The sequence below is a fragment of the Mya arenaria genome, chromosome 14, assembly GCF_026914265.1.
Source record: "Mya arenaria isolate MELC-2E11 chromosome 14, ASM2691426v1".
Classification (NCBI taxonomy): Eukaryota; Metazoa; Mollusca; class Bivalvia; order Myida; family Myidae; genus Mya; species Mya arenaria.
In genome coordinates, this window is record NC_069135.1 from 36976599 (window position 1) to 36998480 (window position 21882).

At 35.2% G+C, this 21882-nt stretch overlaps 2 protein-coding genes across 3 annotated transcripts; one reads left to right on the forward strand and one right to left on the reverse strand.

Annotated features, from left to right (window-relative positions):
* Positions 1-2051: 2051 nt before the first annotated feature.
* LOC128216070 (kelch-like protein 10) lies at positions 2052-7403 on the reverse strand. Its single transcript, XM_052922661.1, has 6 exons — positions 6486-7403; positions 5500-5690; positions 4470-4639; positions 3218-3409; positions 2610-2729; positions 2052-2347 (listed from the first exon to the last, which is right to left on the reverse strand). Exons 1-6 carry the CDS (start codon positions 7401-7403, stop codon positions 2052-2054), a joined length of 1887 nt encoding a protein of 628 aa, XP_052778621.1.
* A 1071-nt stretch (positions 7404-8474) lies between these two features.
* Positions 8475-20285, forward strand: LOC128215816 (RNA-splicing ligase RtcB homolog). 2 transcript variants are annotated; one of them, XM_052922424.1, is made up of 14 exons: positions 8475-8573; positions 10119-10222; positions 10627-10773; positions 11421-11469; positions 11940-12147; positions 12913-12962; positions 13379-13485; positions 14302-14461; positions 14885-15060; positions 15253-15441; positions 16455-16565; positions 17385-17504; positions 17673-17715; positions 18639-20285. In XM_052922424.1, exons 2-14 carry the CDS (start codon positions 10127-10129, stop codon positions 18701-18703), a joined length of 1521 nt encoding a protein of 506 aa, XP_052778384.1. In that variant the 5' UTR covers positions 8475-8573; positions 10119-10126; the 3' UTR covers positions 18704-20285. The 2 variants fall into 2 exon arrangements, with proteins under 2 accessions (XP_052778384.1, XP_052778383.1); XM_052922423.1 differs by having other exon boundaries at positions 8478-8520.
* The last annotated feature ends 1597 nt before the right edge of the window (positions 20286-21882 follow it).

Sequence of the window (21882 nt, forward strand, 5' to 3'; positions counted from 1 at the left end):
TTCTCAGTATTCTATTAATACATTAAAAAAACCGTTTGTTCGGCTGACTTCAAACAACTGATTTGAAACGAATTGGTATTTTATTACACAAACATTCATCAAATATTTATTCAATAATATATACATCTCAGTTTATATCATAACAATTGAATAATCATGATTATTCATGTGTGTACAAATATCACGTATTTTTATCCAAGACGTTGCTTATCAAGGGATTCAGCACAATTTCTGGGGCTGTATTCATAAAATCGGGGCGGTATTCATAAAACTTCTTAAATTTTTAACTTAAGTTGATTTTCTAGTTTTGTTATAGTCAAAGAAAAGTATCAGTGTTGTTGTTTTTAAAAAATATATTGTTGATACATGTATTGAAATGAAAGTATTTCAAATGTTATTAACTTGTTATATGATATAAAAAGAGAAATGCATTAGTTAGGAAAATGACTTTAGAGGTTTTATGAATATCGCCCCAGGTCACAATAGCTCGAAAATATTTAATTAAAATCTCAATCTCAGTCACAACTCAGTTTACCTTATAAACTCGAAAAAAATATATAAAGATATATGTTTTCACATCTTTTAAAGCGCATTCTATAAAAGAATATGTTGATTAAAGCCTTATATCAAGATTCCAAGGGAAAATATTCAAAAGTCCAAAAAAATATTTGAGTACAATTCATTGCTTTTTTAACAATAACTAAGGTATTTTTTGGCTTTAAAATCATTTTTCTTTGAAATATTGACAACATCCTTTTATCAACACATTTTATGAGAAAATACGTTTTCAAAAAATATAAAAACATGCAATATTTCGACTCATACTTTGAGTTTTGAGGTAAATTGAGTCGAGATTGAGATTAAACCTAATCATTTTTGTGATATTCGGGCCTGAGATAGCTTATTTATAAGATACTATTCCACTATAAATGTGGTTTCGTTAACATAGGCGATTCACAATTAAGCTGGGTATTTTTTATGGATTTTTTTGTTTCCTGGTGATGCCAGTACCCAACCATTGTATGTCTTGCGTGATTTGATGAGTATTTGTAATGCCTGCTGATTTCGAATATGCAAATGATGGGATCCGATGTGCAGATAATCTTACTTTATAGTATTTTTTGGAATTATTGAACATAATGTTTTCGGTACTTTGAGTCTGTATCATAAAGAATGTTCGTACCTGAGAAAGATTTTCACCAGTACAATACTACTATTTGATGAAAGGGCTCGATGGTAGCTGAGAGTATTGCAATCTGTATTTCTGCTCTCTCGTTTAACATATTTTGTTCCTTTTATATGCAAATGAATCTGAATGGGGTCTCGTTTTATGAATAGTTTTGACATATTCCTTTTAATAATTATTTATATCCTTCCCGAGGTGATGCCGAAAGTAATGCGAGTTTGCTAGGATAAAAATGTTCATAGTTAGAGTGTGTGTTTACCATATGATAAAATTATGTCATAAATGCTACGTAGGAAGGCAATATTTTGTTTCAAATGAAGACTTTTAACAAAGATAACTTTACTATTTATTCATCATATTAAATAAAACATGGCACGTCTACGCCGCATATATTGCTCTTGCCTTCAGTTTTTTTACAAGAGTTTGATTAAGAGTTTAGTTTCCAAAAACCGCCGCCTGATGTAACGCTGTCAAAACATTATTATGGAAACAGGTTTGTAGAAGTGTTTGAGGAAACTAATCACCTAATCACACACCGGTAATTAAACGAAGGCGATGCTCTTTAAGCGGCATAGACTGCGCTTTGTTTCATTAAAATGGTGAAGAAAAAGAAAAGTTATCTTTGTTTAAAGTCATCATTCGAAGCGAAATGTCGCCTCTCGAAGTAGCATTTGTGACGTAATTTATCACGTGGTATACACACACTGAGTTATGTATTGGGGACACATAACACATAACATACCATTCTCATTTTCTCTGGTGATGTTAATGATGGCAGATCTTATGTACAATTTGTATTGAATGCTCTTGATGTTCGTAGATCCGTCGGTCAAAGAAGTTAGGTCAACGTCAAAGCCGACTAAGCTCACAAGGCGCCTGCTAGATCCATGTCGCTTCTGGATTCGCCCAAGGGTGAGCGCCGCCACCTCGTCAGTATCCGGGAATACTCCGCGTTCTCGAACGCCGTCGTTGCTGGCGTAAGACCCTCACCCGAGCACGTGATCATCGTCTCGTTGCCATGGAAGCTGAAATCCCGCGCGTTGTATATGTCAGTAACTGCGCATGCGCTGACGGCACTACGGCCGATGTTCATGTCGTTCAGCGCGTCCCATCGCTTGTCTTCCGGGTGGTAGCACTCTGTTTCCGGGGACGTTTTTTCACCTTTGATGACACCAACATTTGATATACTAATACATGTACTTCATTTTAATTGATTTCTCGAAAATCATCGTTTTAAAAGAACAAGGTAGTTTATTTTATAAATACAAACTGCATTTTATGTAGTAAACAATTTAGATTTCGTCCTTTCTGCTAAATCCGCCCCTATACATAAACAAAGGTAGTCTAAGACATTAAAAAGAAAACATTTTTATTTAACTATTCGTGATTAGAAAGGTGTATAGGGTTTAGAGTGTAAGTTTACCGTCGTATCCGCCCATGGCGTAGATGAGCCCGTCCATGACGACACAGGAAAAGTTACTGCGGCCCAGTAGCATGCTCGTGGACTCATACCAGTGGCGCCGGGGCAGGTCGAAATACTCAACTATGTGCGCACAAAGGTTTAAAATAATAAATGATACGTGTACATATAAAATTACGTCATTATATCATAAAATGCGTTATACACATGGGGTTTCAGAAAATTTGGCGGAAAGTATTGGTTAACATGTGTAACTTTTGGTAAGATAATGTACATCTCATAAGCGGATCCAAAACATGACAGTAAAGGGGATGCACTGAGTGACTCAGGAATTAAGAAATACGCTATAAACTTAATATGAGGGTCATCCCCTTGGAAAGTGTATGCTAATATAAGTCTACAATCTATTTCTTCTACAATGGTGCATAATTCTTTCCGGTGGTTTATAGAGATTTGCCAGTGAATATATATCTTTTTGTCAATGAAAATGTTATATCGCGAACAGGACACTGGTAAAAATATAGCTATTGGAGCTAACGCGGTCAAATATATATAAATTAAAATATCACAATTTATATGGATTGACACACTACCAGTAAAAGTAGACTTACCAGTTTCGAGGCGGCGCTGCCCATCATACCCACCAACGGCGTACACACGTCCCTCCGTGGTCACGAGGCTGACGCCGCTCCTGCGCGTTGACATGGGCGCCAGGACCGTCCACTGGTCCGCCACCGGGTCGTACTGTTCTGCCGAGAAGAGGCAGGAAGTCCCGTCAAACCCGCCTGCCACATACAGCTTACCTATATGTGAACAAAAAAAAATGTATTCATCTTCGATTAACTGCACTCTCACAGCGTTTGACTGGTTAACTGCACCCTCATAGATTTTGACTGGTTAACAGCACTCTCACAGATTTTGACTTGTTGGAACATTGCCGAAAACTGATTTCTCTAAAACCATTTTAGCCATAAAACATGCATTTTCGAACGTAAATATGAATTACTGCGATCTGATCTTTTGTCAGCATTAATATATCACTGCATGGTTTCCAGATATTTACGAAATATTGGCTCATTTCCTAGACAAAAGATATTTAAATGTTTTCAAAACGGCCAATCTGTGTAAAGTACTTCGTTGGTTATCCTTGCATGAGACAACTATAAATGGTTAATGCGTCTGCACTCTTCGAGTTTTTCCCGGTTATCAAACATTTCAAGCAGAAAGGAAACTACGACAACGGCACAAAGGGTTCAACAACGGAAATGCACTGGAATCAAATGTTAAATGAAGTACACATCTTAAGCAATGAAGACAGCTATAAGGACATACAAATCACTCTTAACTCCGATTTTGATTTGGTAGGCAAATTGAACATGTACCGGTGGGTCTCAAAACCACGACCACTTGATGGAAAAAATGCCACTTCGATACCTCTATAACACACTAACCCCCTTATCCTCACAGTTACTTGATATTTGGACAGCATTTTTGGCCAGTCGAGCTACCTGATTTGAGCGATTTGATCCCTAGGGTAATCTCTTGGAATGAGAATGATAAAAAATATGTGTTCTAGTACACTATGATACACAATTTTACACATAATAAACAAATAATCCAACTTTGGTCGTTAATTTTTTCATATTAAATATTTTCAAATTTGTACAAATATACGGCTAAAAGTTGGATTTTTTGTTTATTATGTGTAACATAGAGTACTAAAACACATTTTTTTATGATTCTCAGTCCAAGAGGTCACCCTAGGGACCAATCGCTCGAATCAGGTAGCTCGACTGGCCAAAAATGCAGTCCAAATACCTAGTAACTGTGTTTAACCTCTGAGACGGCGAATGTTGAGTTTACCTCTGAGACTGGCCGCGCCGGCGTCGCTGCGCTGGTGGTACATTGGCTTGACAAGCGTCCACTGGTTGCGGCTTCGGTCGTAGCGCTCAGTGGAGTTGTGTCGCTGCCGGCCGTCGTAGCCGCCGCATACGAACAACATGCCGTCAATCTCAACAGCGCTCACGTAACACCTGGAAACGTTAGTTCTTGACATTTACCATTGAATTACAATTCAGGGAAACGACTTTGATTTTGATTTCATTTAATGCAGTCTATATTGCAAAGCGACGATGTTCAATTGGACTACACTGTACTTATAATTATCATATGTATAAAGAAATACGATGTTTGATAAAGATTACATATGAGAATTGTTACATAAAGTGTGCAATTAAAAATGTATATTTCAACAATGAAATGAACAAAATATCCAAAGGACATGCAACTAAAATTATAATGTCTTAATGTAACCACAACAATTTATTACAAGAATTGTATTCCCAGTCATATATGAACCCTGCGAGATCCAACAAGACATACAAAATCTGAATATACGCCCTCCAAATTCGTTTTCAATATATATTATATATTAATAGAGATATACCCGCTTTTTGAGGCCGTTACCATCAGCAGGGGTCCGCAAACTGGTTTACGGCCAGAGTGCGTTGTGTAAAACATTAATTCTACATACGTTATTGTTGTAAATACCACAGTGGCTTGATGACAAAGTGATTAAAGTCAAAATAAATAATTTCAACTAGCCAAAATAATATTTTATACATACTTGAACATGTATATCATCAATATAATACATTGCCATAAACATAAAATGAGATTTGAAAAAAAAAATAAAAAAATACCCTATACTGTAATGTTTCATATTACAATGTAGGTTATTTTTGAATTTTGTCAAATCTCATTTTATGTTTATGGCAATGTATTATATCGATAATATACATGTTCAAGTATGTATAAAATATAATTTTGGCTAGTTGAAATTATTTATTGTGACTTTAATGAGCCTTTGTCATCAAGCCACTGTGGTAAATACCTCGACATATACATTGGGGCCTTTTCTTCCCACTTTCTTTTCGACACATCAAAGCTGGCGACACTGTTGAGGTAGTGGGTGCCGTTGAATCCACCGACGACGAACACCTTGTCCTCGATCGTCACCGTGCCGTGGTAGGCGCGGGGCTGTGGCATCTCGCACGTCTGAATTTCGTACCACTTGTCCGTCACCTTGCGTTTAAAATATGAGTTTTGTGGTTGTAATAAAGAAATAAAATTGATATGGCAGGATACGTTCAAACCTTTATACAGAAAAGAAACAGGTTCTAGTTCGCCCTTTCAATCCACTCTTCTTAAATTATCTTCTCAAACAATTTATTTGTACGAAAAATATTTTATTTATTTATTTATTTGTTTTGATACTTTTTCAATTACAATTTAATGTTAACCGAAACGCCATGAATTGCTTAACTACTGTAATTATTTAACTAGTGGAAAAGGACTCTTACATGTTGTTTTCCATCTTTCAGTCCAATCCTATATTTTAATATTATATATACGGCGTTGAATACTTTGTACATTTCTTTCAAAAATGAAATATGTTTAAAATTGAATCGATTTATGTCATGTTACATGCTTGTATCACGTAAGGGAAATGCACCTTCATTATCGTTTGAAGAGTTATATTAATATAAAAAAGTCATCTAAACTACTGTCTGTTTATCGACCAACGGTAATTGGTGGTCTACTAAAAAGAGTATATGTCTATTAGATCATAAGTAAGGTACACAAGATCAACTCGTATTAAATTATTAAATGCAAATTATATGCAGTCAAAACTCGCTATGTCGAACTTTGTTATCTCGATGTTCCGGTTATATCGAACTTCAAATATTTTGTGTTCATTTTAGTTTTTTGGATAAAATATATCGATTTTTCGTTATTTCAAAGTTTATTTCCGAGGTCCTAACGACTTCGACTTAGCGAGTTTTACTGTAATGTGAACGATCATATAATATCCATCACCTTGTCGTATGTTTCCACCGAATAGGTCACGCCCTCTTTTGCCCAGCCGCCTATAACAAAGATGATGTGGCTTGGTATCCGCGGTTTGATCCATTTGGCTAAGGAAGCGGTTTGGGATTTCACCATGGGGTCTTTGCTGGACCTAAATTTCTTGACAAGCTGGTATGATTGGTTAATTCTCTCCCAGCAAGGACCTGTTCTCTTGAGATCACGTCTCTTTAAAATTTTGTCTCGGAAGCATGTTTCTGTAATGAACGGAAATCTTACGCCACTAAGCAGATGTGAACATGTTTCTTTGCGTTCCCGTGGTGCAAACTCTATCCAACGTATCACTGCATTGAAGACGTCATCTTCTGATCGGACACTAAGCTTGTCGTCTTTGATAATTTCCAGAAGTTCGTCTGCAGTCAGCTGCACAAATTCTTCGCTACTTTCAGAAATCATAGTGAAATGTGACGTGATGAACACCCAGCAAATATCTTTTAACTGTTTGTTGTTGTAGTGTCTTGCAAACCGTAGAAAGCCAATGCAGTTTTCCATTGCTATTTCTGTGGCAAAGAAGTCAATGCAGTCTTGAAGTAAACCAAGGACGTTGAATCTGTCTGCTGCTGCAAAAAGCTCCACTGCATTGTCAGGCGTGATCAACACTTCTTTTGTATACGCGTAGTCTATTAGTAACTCCATCATTTTAACTGAAATGTCATGAATTGATACCTCATTTTGTAGCGTCTCCTGAAGACCGTTCGTGAACAGCGACCTGAAATATTCGGAACAGCTGGACATTATTGCTCGATGAACCGGCAATGTTTTTGTCTCGCCAGGAATGCATATAGTAGCATCACAGAACATGCCAGTCTGTCGCATCAGGGCTAAGTTCTTTCGAAACTCGACGTTTTCATTTTTCATCGCCTCCTCCATTTTGCTCTAGGTAAAATGTTTGTCCTAGTGTTTGCTTGACGTCATGACGTCGTCGCAGTAAACGTGATTGTTTAGCGGAACAACGTTAATTTGATTATTACGATAATATTTCATTCGAAATATAATTTGATAATTTTCATTTTAATGTGATTTTTTTATGTAATAGATATATTCGCATTAATTATATAATACTGTTAGAAATCAGGGGCTCTTTTCAGTAATGATTTAAAGTCAGTCTTAGTTTTATATTGAAATGATCTTAGTGTCAAATTGACATAATGTTGCTACTTATTTTTGTAAATTAAACAAATTAAGCCAGTTTTACAAAATTAACACAAAGGTTACATACGTTTTTACAGATTTAAGATTAGTTATGTGTCGATTAAGATCCTTTAAAGAAACGGGCATGTTACCCAGAGCGGCGGCTTCGAGAATTAGAAACAAACTCAACACCAAATCAGAGATATTTAATAACTTTTCACCACGAATGAGTTCTTGAACAAACTTTTCATTTTGGTGTACCAAAAATGTGCGTTTTGTATCGACTTACAAGAATAAGCTACATACATGCAGTGTAAGGGGCGATTTCATCATGGCCAACCCCGGGAACGAAAGGGTCGTACGCCGCTATATATATAATGATTACTTTTAATTCTGTGGAAAAAATCTTTAGTACGCGACCAATGCACGTTTGAATATAGACGCTCTCTGAACAGGCTAGGTATTTTCATAGCGCTATTAGTAGAGCTCCCCGGTTAAACATATAAAAATATAGTAGCGGCTACAGTAATGGTCGAGGTCACCGTAATCGGGCTCTCGTCATGTTTTCCAAGTTCATAATAAGTAAGACGTCTGCTAAAATTTTCTCAATATGGTAAATTAAATGATGAATTTTATTGTTAAATCGGTTGTTTTTTGTTGTTGTTTTTTTTCAATTATCTCTATGTTGCTTCGGTTGTGTGTGTGTGTGTTTTACAAAAAAATGTGTTCGCATACTAGTAGATGTAGAATCGTTACTAAACTTAATAGTGTTGTTTAACCACAAACCTAAATTAATAACTTTTTCTTTTTATAACACCGCCGGGCAGAAAATCTGTGCAACTTTCTTTTTTTTCTGGTATTTTTCCTATATATTCATTGCAGATTGCACTCTTATGGTATCACAGTTATGTATGTAATTTGTTTCATTGTTTAAAATAGGTAATTCTGTATGTCACCTTTCCATATTGACATACTCAACGTTGATGTGTTTGTTCTTGTTTTCGGATATACACGTTCGGATACAACTGGTTTCATATCTGTATCTGCATACGGTGAAGGACCCTTTCAGGCTTTGCACACAGTTGTCCAAGTTAGAAATGTTCAGTAGCAATACATTCTCCAAAGTAATGGTGAATTTGATCAATCATTTCATACAAATGTCATCTCAGTAGAAGTGTTTCCTCTCACTAATACATAGCTAAAGAACTTCAGCGAACACGCTATATATTACCTTTTTGGATGTGTTCGCTGAAGAGAACGCCGTATCCAAACCCTACCAGAATTCGTGACATTTTTATGTCACGCTGTTATTTCACTTGTATGCATTGTACAGACAAAATAGCTGTATCCTTAGGTTAATGAAGTAAAATGTAGTTCACAAACTCATTTTCAAAACCAAAAAACGCTTTAAAGATAGTTGATTTAGCATTTTAATAAATCCTATTACAAGCATTCCTTATCTAGGTCATAGTTGTGTTCAAATTTAATCACGTAACATCAAGATTTTCAGAAAATACCCATGTGACCTAGTGTTTATTTCGCTGTTATTTTTTCTATTTCGAATAATTAATAAATAACTAATAACAAATTTGGAATAAATAAATTGTTTTTACTTATCAAAAGGTATTTACAGCCTTACTGCAATTGGATTCAACTAAATGAACAATGTGAATCCGATGCTATAAATAGAATCCATCGACGTCATCATGGTCATGTGATTGCATTGCATCATCACACTCAATTGATTCTGGTTGACTTTACTATGGGGGTTACGCCATAACTTTAATGTGTTGTAAACATCAAAAAAATAAATATCAACATTAAAGTTATGGAAGCCAGATGTTGTAAACATCAAAAAAATAAATATCAACATTAAAGTTATGGAAGCCAGAACTAACTAATACAACAACATTTCAATTTCAAAATAACAAGGAAAGGCAACGGTAGCCACAATATTGTGCATTGAGGGAACTTTTTTAACATTTGGATATTCATTCTGTTGCCTTAAAGCCACAAGTTGACAGTTGGATACCAATGTAAAATATTATTCGACTGTAACATTCCATTATTACAGTTGCATTGTTAAATAAAAACACAAAAGCTACACATAAATCAATTTTAGCCAATGCCTTTCTCTTATTACACTACTGTTTCATGAAACACTTATTTAGATCTATTTCTGTCAACAAATCATCGCAATTTCGGAACTATATGGCAGGTATAATTTATCTTGGTACTTGATACACATAGCCTTGGGATCTGTCATTTTTGGTTAGGAAAACAACAAGTAGTTTCATCAAAACAATAATCGTCAAAGACTCTGAAGCAGCTGTTTTTATGGACTAAGGCAAGGGTGCATTTGGAAGATATTCTTAAAAACATCATTATTTTATAATTGTTCATTTATAGATATAGTTGGAAGTGTGATTATATTGTTTTTTTCTTTTATTCCAGAATTAACAATGGTGGTTAGAACTTACAATGATGAACTCAAGTACCTGGAGAAGGTTGGAACAAATGCATGGAGGATTAAGAAGGGCTTTGTTGAAAATATGAATGTAGGTACTTTGATAGATCTCATAGATGAACATATCTCAACTCTTGAACAAAGTAGTAAAACTGTGTGTCCATTGATCTTTTTTGTTAATTATACAGCCAAATATCAGCTTCTTTTTGAGAAACTGGGGCCATATGTGCTTTTTGTGTCACATATGCTCAGTGTTCTCAATAAGAACCAGCTGCCAGCCAAAATGAATAGTTCAAATGGCAATTGGGCTGGCTCAAATTTGGAAATGTAGGGTTTTATATAGAATAAGTAGGAGCTGGTCTGTAAATTTACTATTTCAGATGGTTCAACTGAAACTTATTTAGAACATTGTATGCTGATTGACCATTTCGCTTTCAATCAAAATTAACTGTCATCTTCTTGTTCACATTTTCATATAATTATAATATACTTCAGGTGGAGGGTCTGTTCTATGTAAATGACTTCCTTGAGAAGTTAATGTTCGATGAGCTGAAGCAGTCCTGCCGCAGTGGAGGTTATGGGGGCTTCCTACCTGGCATGAAACAGATCGGCAATGTGGCTGCCCTGCCTGGAATCGTTGGGGTACTAGATTTGGATTTAACAATGTTTTTTTGTATAAAAGTAATGCAAAGACATATATTACATACATGACAATAAGGATATTCATAATAGTAAAAATTGAGGAGAAAGCTAGATTTACTTGTAGCAAAACATGAATACTAATTTTGAAAAGAAATGATAGAAACATATTATAGAAATATTTTAATGCATTTGAAATGACATAAATATTATTAAATCAGACTGCAAGTATCACTGCCCTCAGTATTTAATATCAAGTTTGTTAAATAAGAAAGTTTATTGTGCTTTTGTTGTTTTTTCATTAATCAACTGTAATAAATATTCAAATAAGGTTGGTTATAATTTGGCTCTATTATTTATTTAATTAGTCTTACCAAATGGATTCTATGTTCATATTTCGAAACCCACCCAACTGTTAGTTTTCGCAATCAAAATTGATGTTTTGACCCTTGTCTTGGCAAGAACTGTATTTACAGTGTCTGCTCTCTTATTTTGTCCTTGTGTACAACCACTTATCACCAAACTTTGTGTCCTAAACATAGGAAAGGTGTTTTTTTATGTAGAAAATGTTCTGTAGGATTAGTTGAGAGTTAAGTGGTATTATATGTAGAGTTTGCATTAATCATAAAAAAATATATTATTTTTCACAGAAATCAATAGGGCTGCCTGATGTACACAGTGGTTATGGATTTGCTATAGGTAAGAGTATACAGTCCTTGGCTATGCGATATATAACTTTAATAAAAACAATCATGAAGATTTCGTAGAAATAAGAGCACTTGTAAGAATGATCTAGATAAAGGATTTTTGGTTTTCTAGCAGACATGTAGTCAAATCCTGGTTGTAAATTGTTTCATTAGTATTTGTTGTTATTTATAGTATATAGAAGTGTGTCAATGCGATTTTAAATCCATACCATGAATTACCAACAATGGTTTATCTGAAGTTGTCAAAAAAAAAATAATGTTTTTTGCAATTTTGATGTCTGTTTTTGTCACCAAAAACCTTTAATGGTTTATATGTAATAGCATACTTTAGAAGTAACTGTATACGTGTTTGAATTCTTGAGTAATCACTAATGGCAAACATTATAATTTTATTTGACAGGACAATACTGAATACATCTCAGATAGCATATTAACAACAATCTCTTCTCATTTATGTTATAGGCAACATGGCAGCATTTGACATGTCTAACCCAAAATCTGTGGTGTCCCCCGGTGGCGTTGGTTTCGACATAAACTGTGGAGTCCGACTTCTCCGCACCAACCTAACAGAGAAAGATGTTCTCCCCGTGAAAGAGGAGCTTGCACAGAGCTTGTTTGACCATATTCCAGTCGGTGTTGGAACCAAGGGAATCATTCCTATGACTGCAAAGTTTGTATCTTATTGGATTGTTTTCTTTTATGACACAATTCCAGATTTGGCCTTCTTACTTAATGTATCTTAGATTTGATTTTTAATACACAGAAAATAATCAAACGTATATTTTAATGGCTATAAGCTGGGAAACTGAAGTGAAGTTTGACGTTTTAACAATAAAAAGTCATTGGTAAAAAACAGAAGTGGCCCTAAGTACATTGTGACAGGGTCTTGATTGATTGAAGTTTGAGACGTCTACCAATTTCACAGTTACACAATCGTCTACTTTTCTATTCAGTTTATTCCTTTTAACTTGAGTGTGAGAAAATCTGATAGCTCCTTTCAGCTTGAATGTCACAAATTTGTTGGCAGGTTGAATGTTGCATAAGATGTGATATCAGACTGCTGACAAAAGATCATATTGCAGTTTTTCGTATTTACTTTAAAAAAATAACGATTTACAATCAAAAGCATTACTCATGCTTTAAGAAAAATGCATGAAACATCAGTTTTTGAACATTAATATGAAACTACCAGTTAATCGAGTGCACATTAAAAGATGATAAATACAGTCGAAACCTTTTGCATCGACTGGCTAAAATACTTTGAGCCTCGCAAATAATGAGCCGAGCGAAAATGCTTACATAGAGTAACAAAAAATCGGTTCTTTACATCAAGTTCGAGAAAACGAGGAAAACAAGCCAAGACAAGTTTCTACTGTACAGTAACTGTTACTAATTTGTTTTTAGTTGATTCAAGGCATTTTTTGACATGTTTCAGGGATCTAGAAGAATGCCTTGAGATGGGTATGGATTGGTCACTGAGAGAAGGTAGGTAATATACATAGTGCTGTAAAGGAGGCAAAACTTATGTGACATAACCCTGACTTCAGCAATTGTGATTTGTGAATAATATAAATAAAATAACAAAAATTATGACTTATATTATCAGCAGTATTTGACAATACAGGCATCGAAATTACACTTTTGGATGAACAAGCCTGTATTCTAATACTATTGCTTGGCATCAAATTTTTGAACAAGCCCTGCTGTATAAAATTCAGAATTTAAGTAAGCTTGGAAGATATTTTACCAGTGCAAGGCTTGCAGGCTTCTGTTAATTTCGACTGCTGCACAGATTTCCTGCTTAATGTCACCATGACCTTGACCATTGGCTCACTGACCTCAAAAATTAATAGGGTTAATCTGTCTTGTCAGAGATGTCTCAGCTTGTTCTCTGTTTCCAGGCTACAGCTGGGCTGAGGACAAGGAACACTGTGAAGAGTATGGCAGAATGTTGCAGGCCGACCCCTCCAAGGTCAGCCCCAGAGCAAAGAAGAGGGGACTACCCCAGGTATGTGCTACTGTTGATAAACTTGGTAGTAGTATCACCTCTCCTAAGGTACAAGGAACGCAGAATAATATGAAAGACTTTTACAGGCCGATCCCTAAAAGGTCAGCCCCAGAGCAAAGAAGAGGGGATTGAACATGGTATGTGCATCTGTTGATTAACTTGCTAGAACTATGACCTCACGCCAGGTACAAGGAACACTGCAGGGTATGGCAGAACGTTGCAGGCCGACCCCTCCATGGTCAGCCCCAGAGCAAAGAAGAGGTGACTGTCCCAGGTAAGTGCTACTGTTGATAAACTTGGTAACAGTATCACTCCTCCTCAGGTGCACAGAATAGTATGAAAGACTTTTACAGGCCAACCCCTATAAGGTCAGCCCAAGAGCAAAGAAGAGAGATATACCCCAGGTATGTACTACTGTATATTAACTTGGTAGTAGTATCACCCCTCTTCAGGTACAAGAAACACTTTGAAGAGTATGGCAGAATATTAAGGGCTGAGGGTAACCTGGGACAGCCAAAGGTAGGAAAATAAGTTGATTTATATACCAGTAGCTTAACTTTGAACTTACCATCTTAAGGTGTTGTCAAGTTAATAGTTGCAAAATAGATAATAATAAAAAAAAAAATATTAGCAATTGATAGGTCTTACCTGACATAAATGTATGCCGTTTCTGACAGGACCAAATGAAGAAACATTCAGTCATATAATATGATGTTTAAATGTTCAATTTTGTGAGCTTTTACTTTTCCATTTCCATCTTTTGTACTTCTTGAAGTAAGCAAGGATCAATCTTTTGTAAATGTTATAATATTGCAGCTTGGAACTCTTGGTGCTGGAAACCACTATGCGGAAATCCAGGTTGTTGACGAAATATTTAACGAGTATGCTGCCAAGAAGATGGGGATCGAGTTTAAGGGTCAGGTGTGCATTATGATACACTGTGGCAGTCGGGGACTCGGGCATCAAGTAGCCACAGGTAGGCAGATTTATGTACAACTGATATAGCTTTTGTTCATCGGTGACTGTATTTACAAAAACATTACAGAGAAAAGACTTGAAATATAATATAAAAGCATTTTGCAGAACCAATTATATGTGAAATTTAAAAAAAAATCAGTTATATTCTTGTTTTAAAGTTACATTAACCTCCTCTGTTGCTTGTGTTAGTGTTTAATGTAATGTTAAAAATTAATGTTTCACACTGATACTGTACTGTTTTAAAGGCTTTATAAATGGAAATTGAGGGAGGAGTTTTTTTACTTGATAAAATCACAGAATTATTGAGTATGTATGCTTAAGCTTTTGTCAAATTGTTTATTATCTTTGAGCTGTCTTTACATCGAATTTTAAATGAATTACCTTAGTTCAATTTAACCTGCTGCTTCCTCTGTACATTTAGACTCGTTGGTTGTCATGGAGAAGGTGATGAAACGAGACAACATCCTCACAAACGACCGTCAACTGGCGTGTGCTCGCATCCACTCCCAAGAGGGTCAGGACTACCTGAAGGGCATGGCGTCTGCGGCCAACTATGCCTGGGTCAACAGGTCCAGCATGACCTTCCTTGCCAGACAGGTGTGTAACAACAATTTATCTTCAATTTTTCGCTATGCCCACTCCCCCCATTCTTGATCATAAAGTTTTTAATTCATGTCATCTAACTATTGCATAGAATGGTTATCAATGATCTGAAGTTTAGTATTTGATCATCAAATCAATATTTTTTTTAGAACTACATGTATATCAGCACTAATATTTACACTGCAGGCATTTGCCAAGATGTTTAACACGACCCCTGACGACCTTGACATGCACGTGATCTACGACGTATCCCACAACATAGCGAAGGTTGAAGAGCACTATCTGGATGGGAAACAGCAAACGTTGCTCGTGCATAGAAAGGGTTCCACACGTGCGTTCCCCCCACACCACCCTCTCATACCTGTGGACTACCAGGTAACCTTACATGTGCAATGAGTAATTATGTGATTGTCTTAGTGATCAAAATGAGCACAACCCAGCATGGCCGACTCTGGTTAATATATGTTTAAGACTTTTCAAAATGTTGAATTTAATTTTATTGAGTTTCGTTTAATTTCTGAAGCCAAGAATAAATGTAAAAATTCTGACTTTTTCTACCAAGTCTGATTTCAATAACTCTTCTATTGAAAGACACAATTTATTAAGGTTAAACAATTTAAGTTATTTGAATAATTGCTGTCAAAATCAGGTACGAATTATAATTGATAACATGTGGTTCTTTATAACCGATTTACAGAGGTTTTGAAGAAACTTGAGGTTGATTCCTGTTTAAATTGTACAGTAAGAAGCTTACCCTGAAACAATGATTCAGATAGTAGGGCAGAATGAAATGAAATACAATTAAGGATTCATGAATGTTATACTTTATATAGTTTTGTGTAGCTTCTATAATCAGTATGTGTATGCCACATGATAAATTGCATCATAAATGCCCAGTCGGGAGGCAATATTTAGCTTCGAATTAACACTTTAAACTAAGAAATCTTCACTGTTTCTATGCCATTTTAAATGAAACATTCCGATGCTTACAGAGCCCTGCATTCGGTCTTTTACCAGGGAGTTTAGTTTCTTAAAACACTTCGACAAACCTTTTCACAAAACTGCAGCCTGACGGAACACTGTCAAAACATTATTTTGGAGACAGATTGTCAGAGTGTTTTAGAAAGCTAATCGCCTTATCAAACTCTGGAAATTAAATGAATGCAGAGCTCTTAATGCGGCATAGACTGCCCTTTGTTTCATTCAAAATCGTGAAGAAACAGTAAAGTAATTTTTGTTTTAAGTCTTTATTCGAAGCAAAATTCCAAAGTACCTAAGCAATTATGCCGTAACTTGTCACGTGGTATACAGACACTGATAATGGCTGTTCACGTTTTTGACATACTTTAGCTCAAAATATACAATGTACATGTGTCATTTTCCCCCAGTTGACTGGCCAGCCCGTGCTGATTGGTGGCACTATGGGCACTTGCAGCTACGTTCTCACTGGCACTGAGCAGGGTATGCAGGAGACTTTTGGAACCACCTGTCACGGAGCGGTGAGTGGAAAATAATCTAACATCTCAAACCTCAATCCAAAAATTCTCAGAAATTCCATTACTACCTCACAAATCACAGGGATGCCTATTTTCCTCTTTTCAGCTGATTTCCTCTTTTTTTGCCACAAAAATTACAAATTAAAATTGTTGCCTTTTGTCTGATCCATACTTTTTTAAAAAACAATAATTTTTTACAAATTTCGTAGGCATCCCTGAGATCAACTTGCAGTACTAATAATGCCAAGACTTGTACAAGTTATAAAAATTATAGTTTCTTTGTTAACAATTTATTTTCTTTATTTCTTATTAGGCCTAAAAAAAAATATGTCTGTTTCGGGTAACCCGACTCTACCTATAAAAATGCGCCGACCCTAACTATTTTTTTCCGTTTCTGAGCAAAAAAAATATTTGGTAGCGAATAGAGAGTTACGAAGGGCGGTTAAATGCAGATTTTAATCAGAATTATTGTTTATATGATAAAAAAAATCAGGCAATGACAGTAATGTATGAAAGACTGCCATGTGCAAGAAAACACTCTGAACTTACGACAGATTTTGAAAAAAAAAAAAAAAAAAAAATCCCTACCTACCCTACCTAGAAATTTTGGGAAGGTTACCCTAAACAAACAATTTATTTTTTTGGCCTTATAATGAACATTTTACCTTTATTTATGAAATATGAGGCATGAAATTGACTTTTGACATATGTATGCAAGCCTTTGCTAACAAATTTGTTTTTATTATTTCTTATTATAATGAACATTATACCTTTGTTTATGAAATATGAGACATGAAATTGACTTTTGACATGTGTTTGTAGGGCAGAGCGATGTCACGAGCGAAGTCCCGTCGTAACCTTGACTATATGGAGGTACTGAACTCCCTGGAAGAAAAGGGAATCAGTATACGGGTTGCCTCACCAAAGCTCGTCATGGAGGAGGTAGGGTAGATGATTTATGATGAAGTTAATGCATATTAAAGCTGCACTCTCACAGATTTATCATTTTTGACAACTTTATGTCATTTTTTGTCTTGGATATATTAATAAAGCAATCCAGAATTTTGACTAAAAAACTTAAATTCTTTATTTGCTATCATTGTGTTCCAGGCCCCAGAGTCATACAAGAATGTTACAGACGTGGTTGACACTTGTAAGTTATGTCCTTTTTGTAGAATTAGTTCAAAAATGCGGTATGTTCACATTCGTAGATAACAATGAATTGTTTAAAACTTGAGTATCCTATGTACTTAAAATTGTAAAGGGACTAGACACCAGATGATACAATTTCAAGAAAATAAGAAAATTGTCAAAAGTCTACATGTAATCAAATCTTATTGACTGATGTATCACATCGCTTACAACACGTATCTTTCGCAGTTTTTGCATATTTTTGCAATTCGAAATTTACTAGGGTGTTCTACCACATAAGTCCCATTTATTTAAAAGATTGCGTTCGTATATGAACCAGAATCTACTAATCATGTGACTCACATGCTAAATATATATGCTTTAAACTGGAAACCAGTATGCGCTTTTTTAACCCTTAGGCTGCTGATGGTGATTTTAAAGGCTTTGCAAACAGCTTGGAACCAGACCAGACACCGAGTAACTCGGTGCCTGGTCAGGTTCCAAGCTGTTTGCCACTCAGTCAATATATCCCCAAAGTTTTAAGTAAATTGAAAGAAATTTAGAATAAACCAGACGACATTTTTGAGCAGACGACAATTTACCCAGCATGCAAAGGGTTAATTAAAACAGGTAAACTTAGCTGAGAAATCGACAAAATACTATTTTAATCATGTGAAATGATGTATAAGTGGCCTCAAACTAGCTCCTACATACAAATCTAGGCTGGTTTTGTGGAAATAATGTATTTGCCGATTTTAGGACCATCTGGTGTCTAGCCCCTTTAATTGATATATATTAATCTTAAAAAAATACTTTTTACCTGAAACTAAACTTAAAACCCTTTTATTGTGTTTGATCAAAATGCATCACCAAAAGAATACAAACTTAGTTTACATACATTGATCATTACACAGGTACTGATAAACGACGTTGTGCATGTTTCAGGTCACGCGGCCGGTATCAGCAAGAAGGCGATCAAGCTTCGGCCCATAGCTGTCATCAAGGGCTGAAGCAGGGACATTATGGTGCAATATGGACTGTGATTTTAGGGATCTGGGGTTGTGATTCTCTGTTTAGTATACTGGACTTCTGGCTAATAACCAGTGATAGTTCATCTCTGTTCAGTATACTGAACTTGGGTTATTAGCCAGTATTAGTTTATCTCTGTTCAGTATACTGTCCTTTGGCTATTTACCAGTGATATCTCATCTGTGTTCAGTATACTGGAAATTGGTTAATAACCAGTGAAAGTTCATCTCTGTTCAGTAAACTGGTCTTTGGTTATTAACCAGTGATAGTTCATCTCTGTTCAGTATACTGAACTACTGGCTATTAACTAGTAATAGACAGAAAGATCATGACAAATTTGGTATTACATGTATGTGGGTTTACGATTATGGGTACTTTACTTTTTATGTATGCTTTACTTATATGACCTTTAAAGATTGTACATGCAATCATGATAAGAATGAAGACTACATGTGTATACATGGCCTCATTTAAGCTGTCCGACTATAGTTGGCAGTGTATTGTGCACACATATACAGCCGTTGATGAAACCCTTATATGCTTACAAGTAGCATATGCGTACAAATAGCATTATAAAGAGTTGAGTTCATGTACATATTGTTTTGTTTATATCTATAGAATTTCCCTTCTCAAAAAAAGTGTCTTAAATAATGCGCATTTAATATGAATTTAACTCAGAATTAAATGCAGCGGTATTGGCAACTTGTTTTAATCTTAAATTGTTACCAAGTTAATTTAAACTAGAAAAAAATGCACTTTTTGTGTCTGTAGCACATTTATTTTGAACTCAAATTGTATTTGTTTTGGGCTTAAAGCGCATTAGTGCACTTTTTCTGCGTTAAAAGCACATTTTTCTGCATTTTAAGTGCATTTTGGTTAAAAAAGCGTTTTTTGAGAAAGGTTATTTATTCTCATCCATGTGGCCAGTTTGTTATATAACTAAAGGCCTTAATATCACAAAAATCTCATCTGACCTTACCTCATAAAGCATAGTATGATCTTGATATTTTACTTTTTAAAGCAACACATTTTCTTATTGATTGTGTTGATAAAAAACATTTGTCAATATTTCAAGCAAAAAAAACATATTCAAGTAATTGCTAAAAAAAAGTTCAAATCGATTATTTTTCTGGTGTAGACTATTTTTTGGAATCTTGTCCAAATGTTTCAATTAGCATATTCGATGAGAGAATACACTTTTAAAAAGAGTAAAGACATATACGATTTTGAATAACCTTGGATGTTTTGCAGTGAAATGAGTTGGGATTGAAATTTGAATCTTGACCAAATGTTTTAATTATCAAATATGTTGAGAGAATAAGCGTTTACAGAGAGTAAAGACATATACAATTTTGAAAAACTTTGGATGTTATGTGGTTAAATGAGACTGGATTGAACTGAGATTTGATTGAAGTCTTTTTGTGATATTCGGGTCTGGTATGCATTTGGTTTTCTCTCATAAATCTGCATGCATATTATAATATTGTCGGAAATGAATTTATTGACATTTCTGCTGTTAAGACTGTTTACAATTTATTTGAATAAACCAAGAAGTGCTTCCTATATTTCTTTGTTTAAGTAACAATTGGCAGTTAATATTTTTAAAGATTTGACCTTTCTTGAGGTAAAGCATTGAAAAAAGTGTACAAAAAGCATGGTTAGGGTTGTTCTGGGCTGCTCTGTTGTTAGAACAATTACTGAAACTCAAGAATCTTTATTAAAAGTCGGGTATATGATAACAAGAAACATAAGCTCAATAAGCTATTTTACGACATGAATAACAGAACATACATAACATATTAAACCCTGACAATGAGCTGGTTACCTGGAAATAAGGCTCAAGACCACAGTTATCTGCCCCCCGTTGACCGGATGTGAATACAGAAAAAAAGAGTGCTTGTGTTCAAGTATCAACATTTTATTAAAATTGAATGAAAAAGAAGCAAAAAATGTTCTTTTTGCAGAGAACTTGACTGAATTTGACACTCTATTGCAGAAATTGATAGTTTTCAATGTAAATATTGGAAAAATCATAGCTTGTGGAAGTCTGAAAATTAGTTGTCTGTAGCCGATTGACTCCCTGGCGGAAGGGTTATGTATTTGAACTCAATTTTGACAGTCGGGTCAATGGTCAACATGGTGTTTTCTTGTGATTATATTTTGTGTCTTGAATTGTTCTAGAGATGCCATGTCCTTGTTTTTCAATTGGGGTGTGTATAAAGTCAAAAGCCAGGTTAGTGTCTATATGAAACATATAGTAAAAATAACTGTGGTCTCACGCCATAAAAGCATATAGTTTTAAATGGGTAAACTATTGGAACAAGTATTAACACAAGCGGTTGCTATTTATATTCATACATACACTTACAAGAAGTAGGATACCCACTCTTGTGCACAGTGGTCAGAAATTGGCTCAGTGTGAGCATTATTTGATAAGCATATAGAGAGCTGAATTTTATACCTTCTGTACCCTGTGCGTATGAGTGTACCGATAGATTAGAGCACTGAATACTATGCTAGCATCAACTAGATTTCCCGGCTGTACGACCAGTCCCCACGCGCACGGTTCTTGTATTTGACATACCACTGTAAAATGGTTTATTCTTTCAAGGGTATAATCATATACATATTAAACAGGAAAATTGTAAATAGCATAAAGTACATGGGGAATTACAGCATGCTACAGCGATGTGTAGGTAGTTAAAATGTTATTATTAATTTACCTTATTAGAAATGAAGTTTATACGCTGCGTGTTAAGCAGCAAAAGAAGGTCTATATAAGCAACTTGATAGTTTAAGCACTTCATTGTATATTATTTAACAAGTGTTTTAAACTGGCATTAATCCATTGTGGATTATCGGTCAGTACCGTTAATCTGCCCCAACAGAGCGGGGGGTCAGTCCGTCGGCGAACCCGAGACGGATTAGGGAGATTAGGACCACTGCATTGTTTTAATCCGTCGCAGGGTTGCAATAACGGTTAGAAAATAAACAAAGAACCATTTTGCACTTAGTATGACTTGCTTTTGCTTTTTACCTATACCCATTTAGTAAAATTGTAATACTGTTTTCGCCATTTTGATAAAAACAACTTCTCGAAGTGTTTAAACTCTTGTATAATGCTGTTGTTTGAGAAAATGATTGACCATTTTGTACTTTT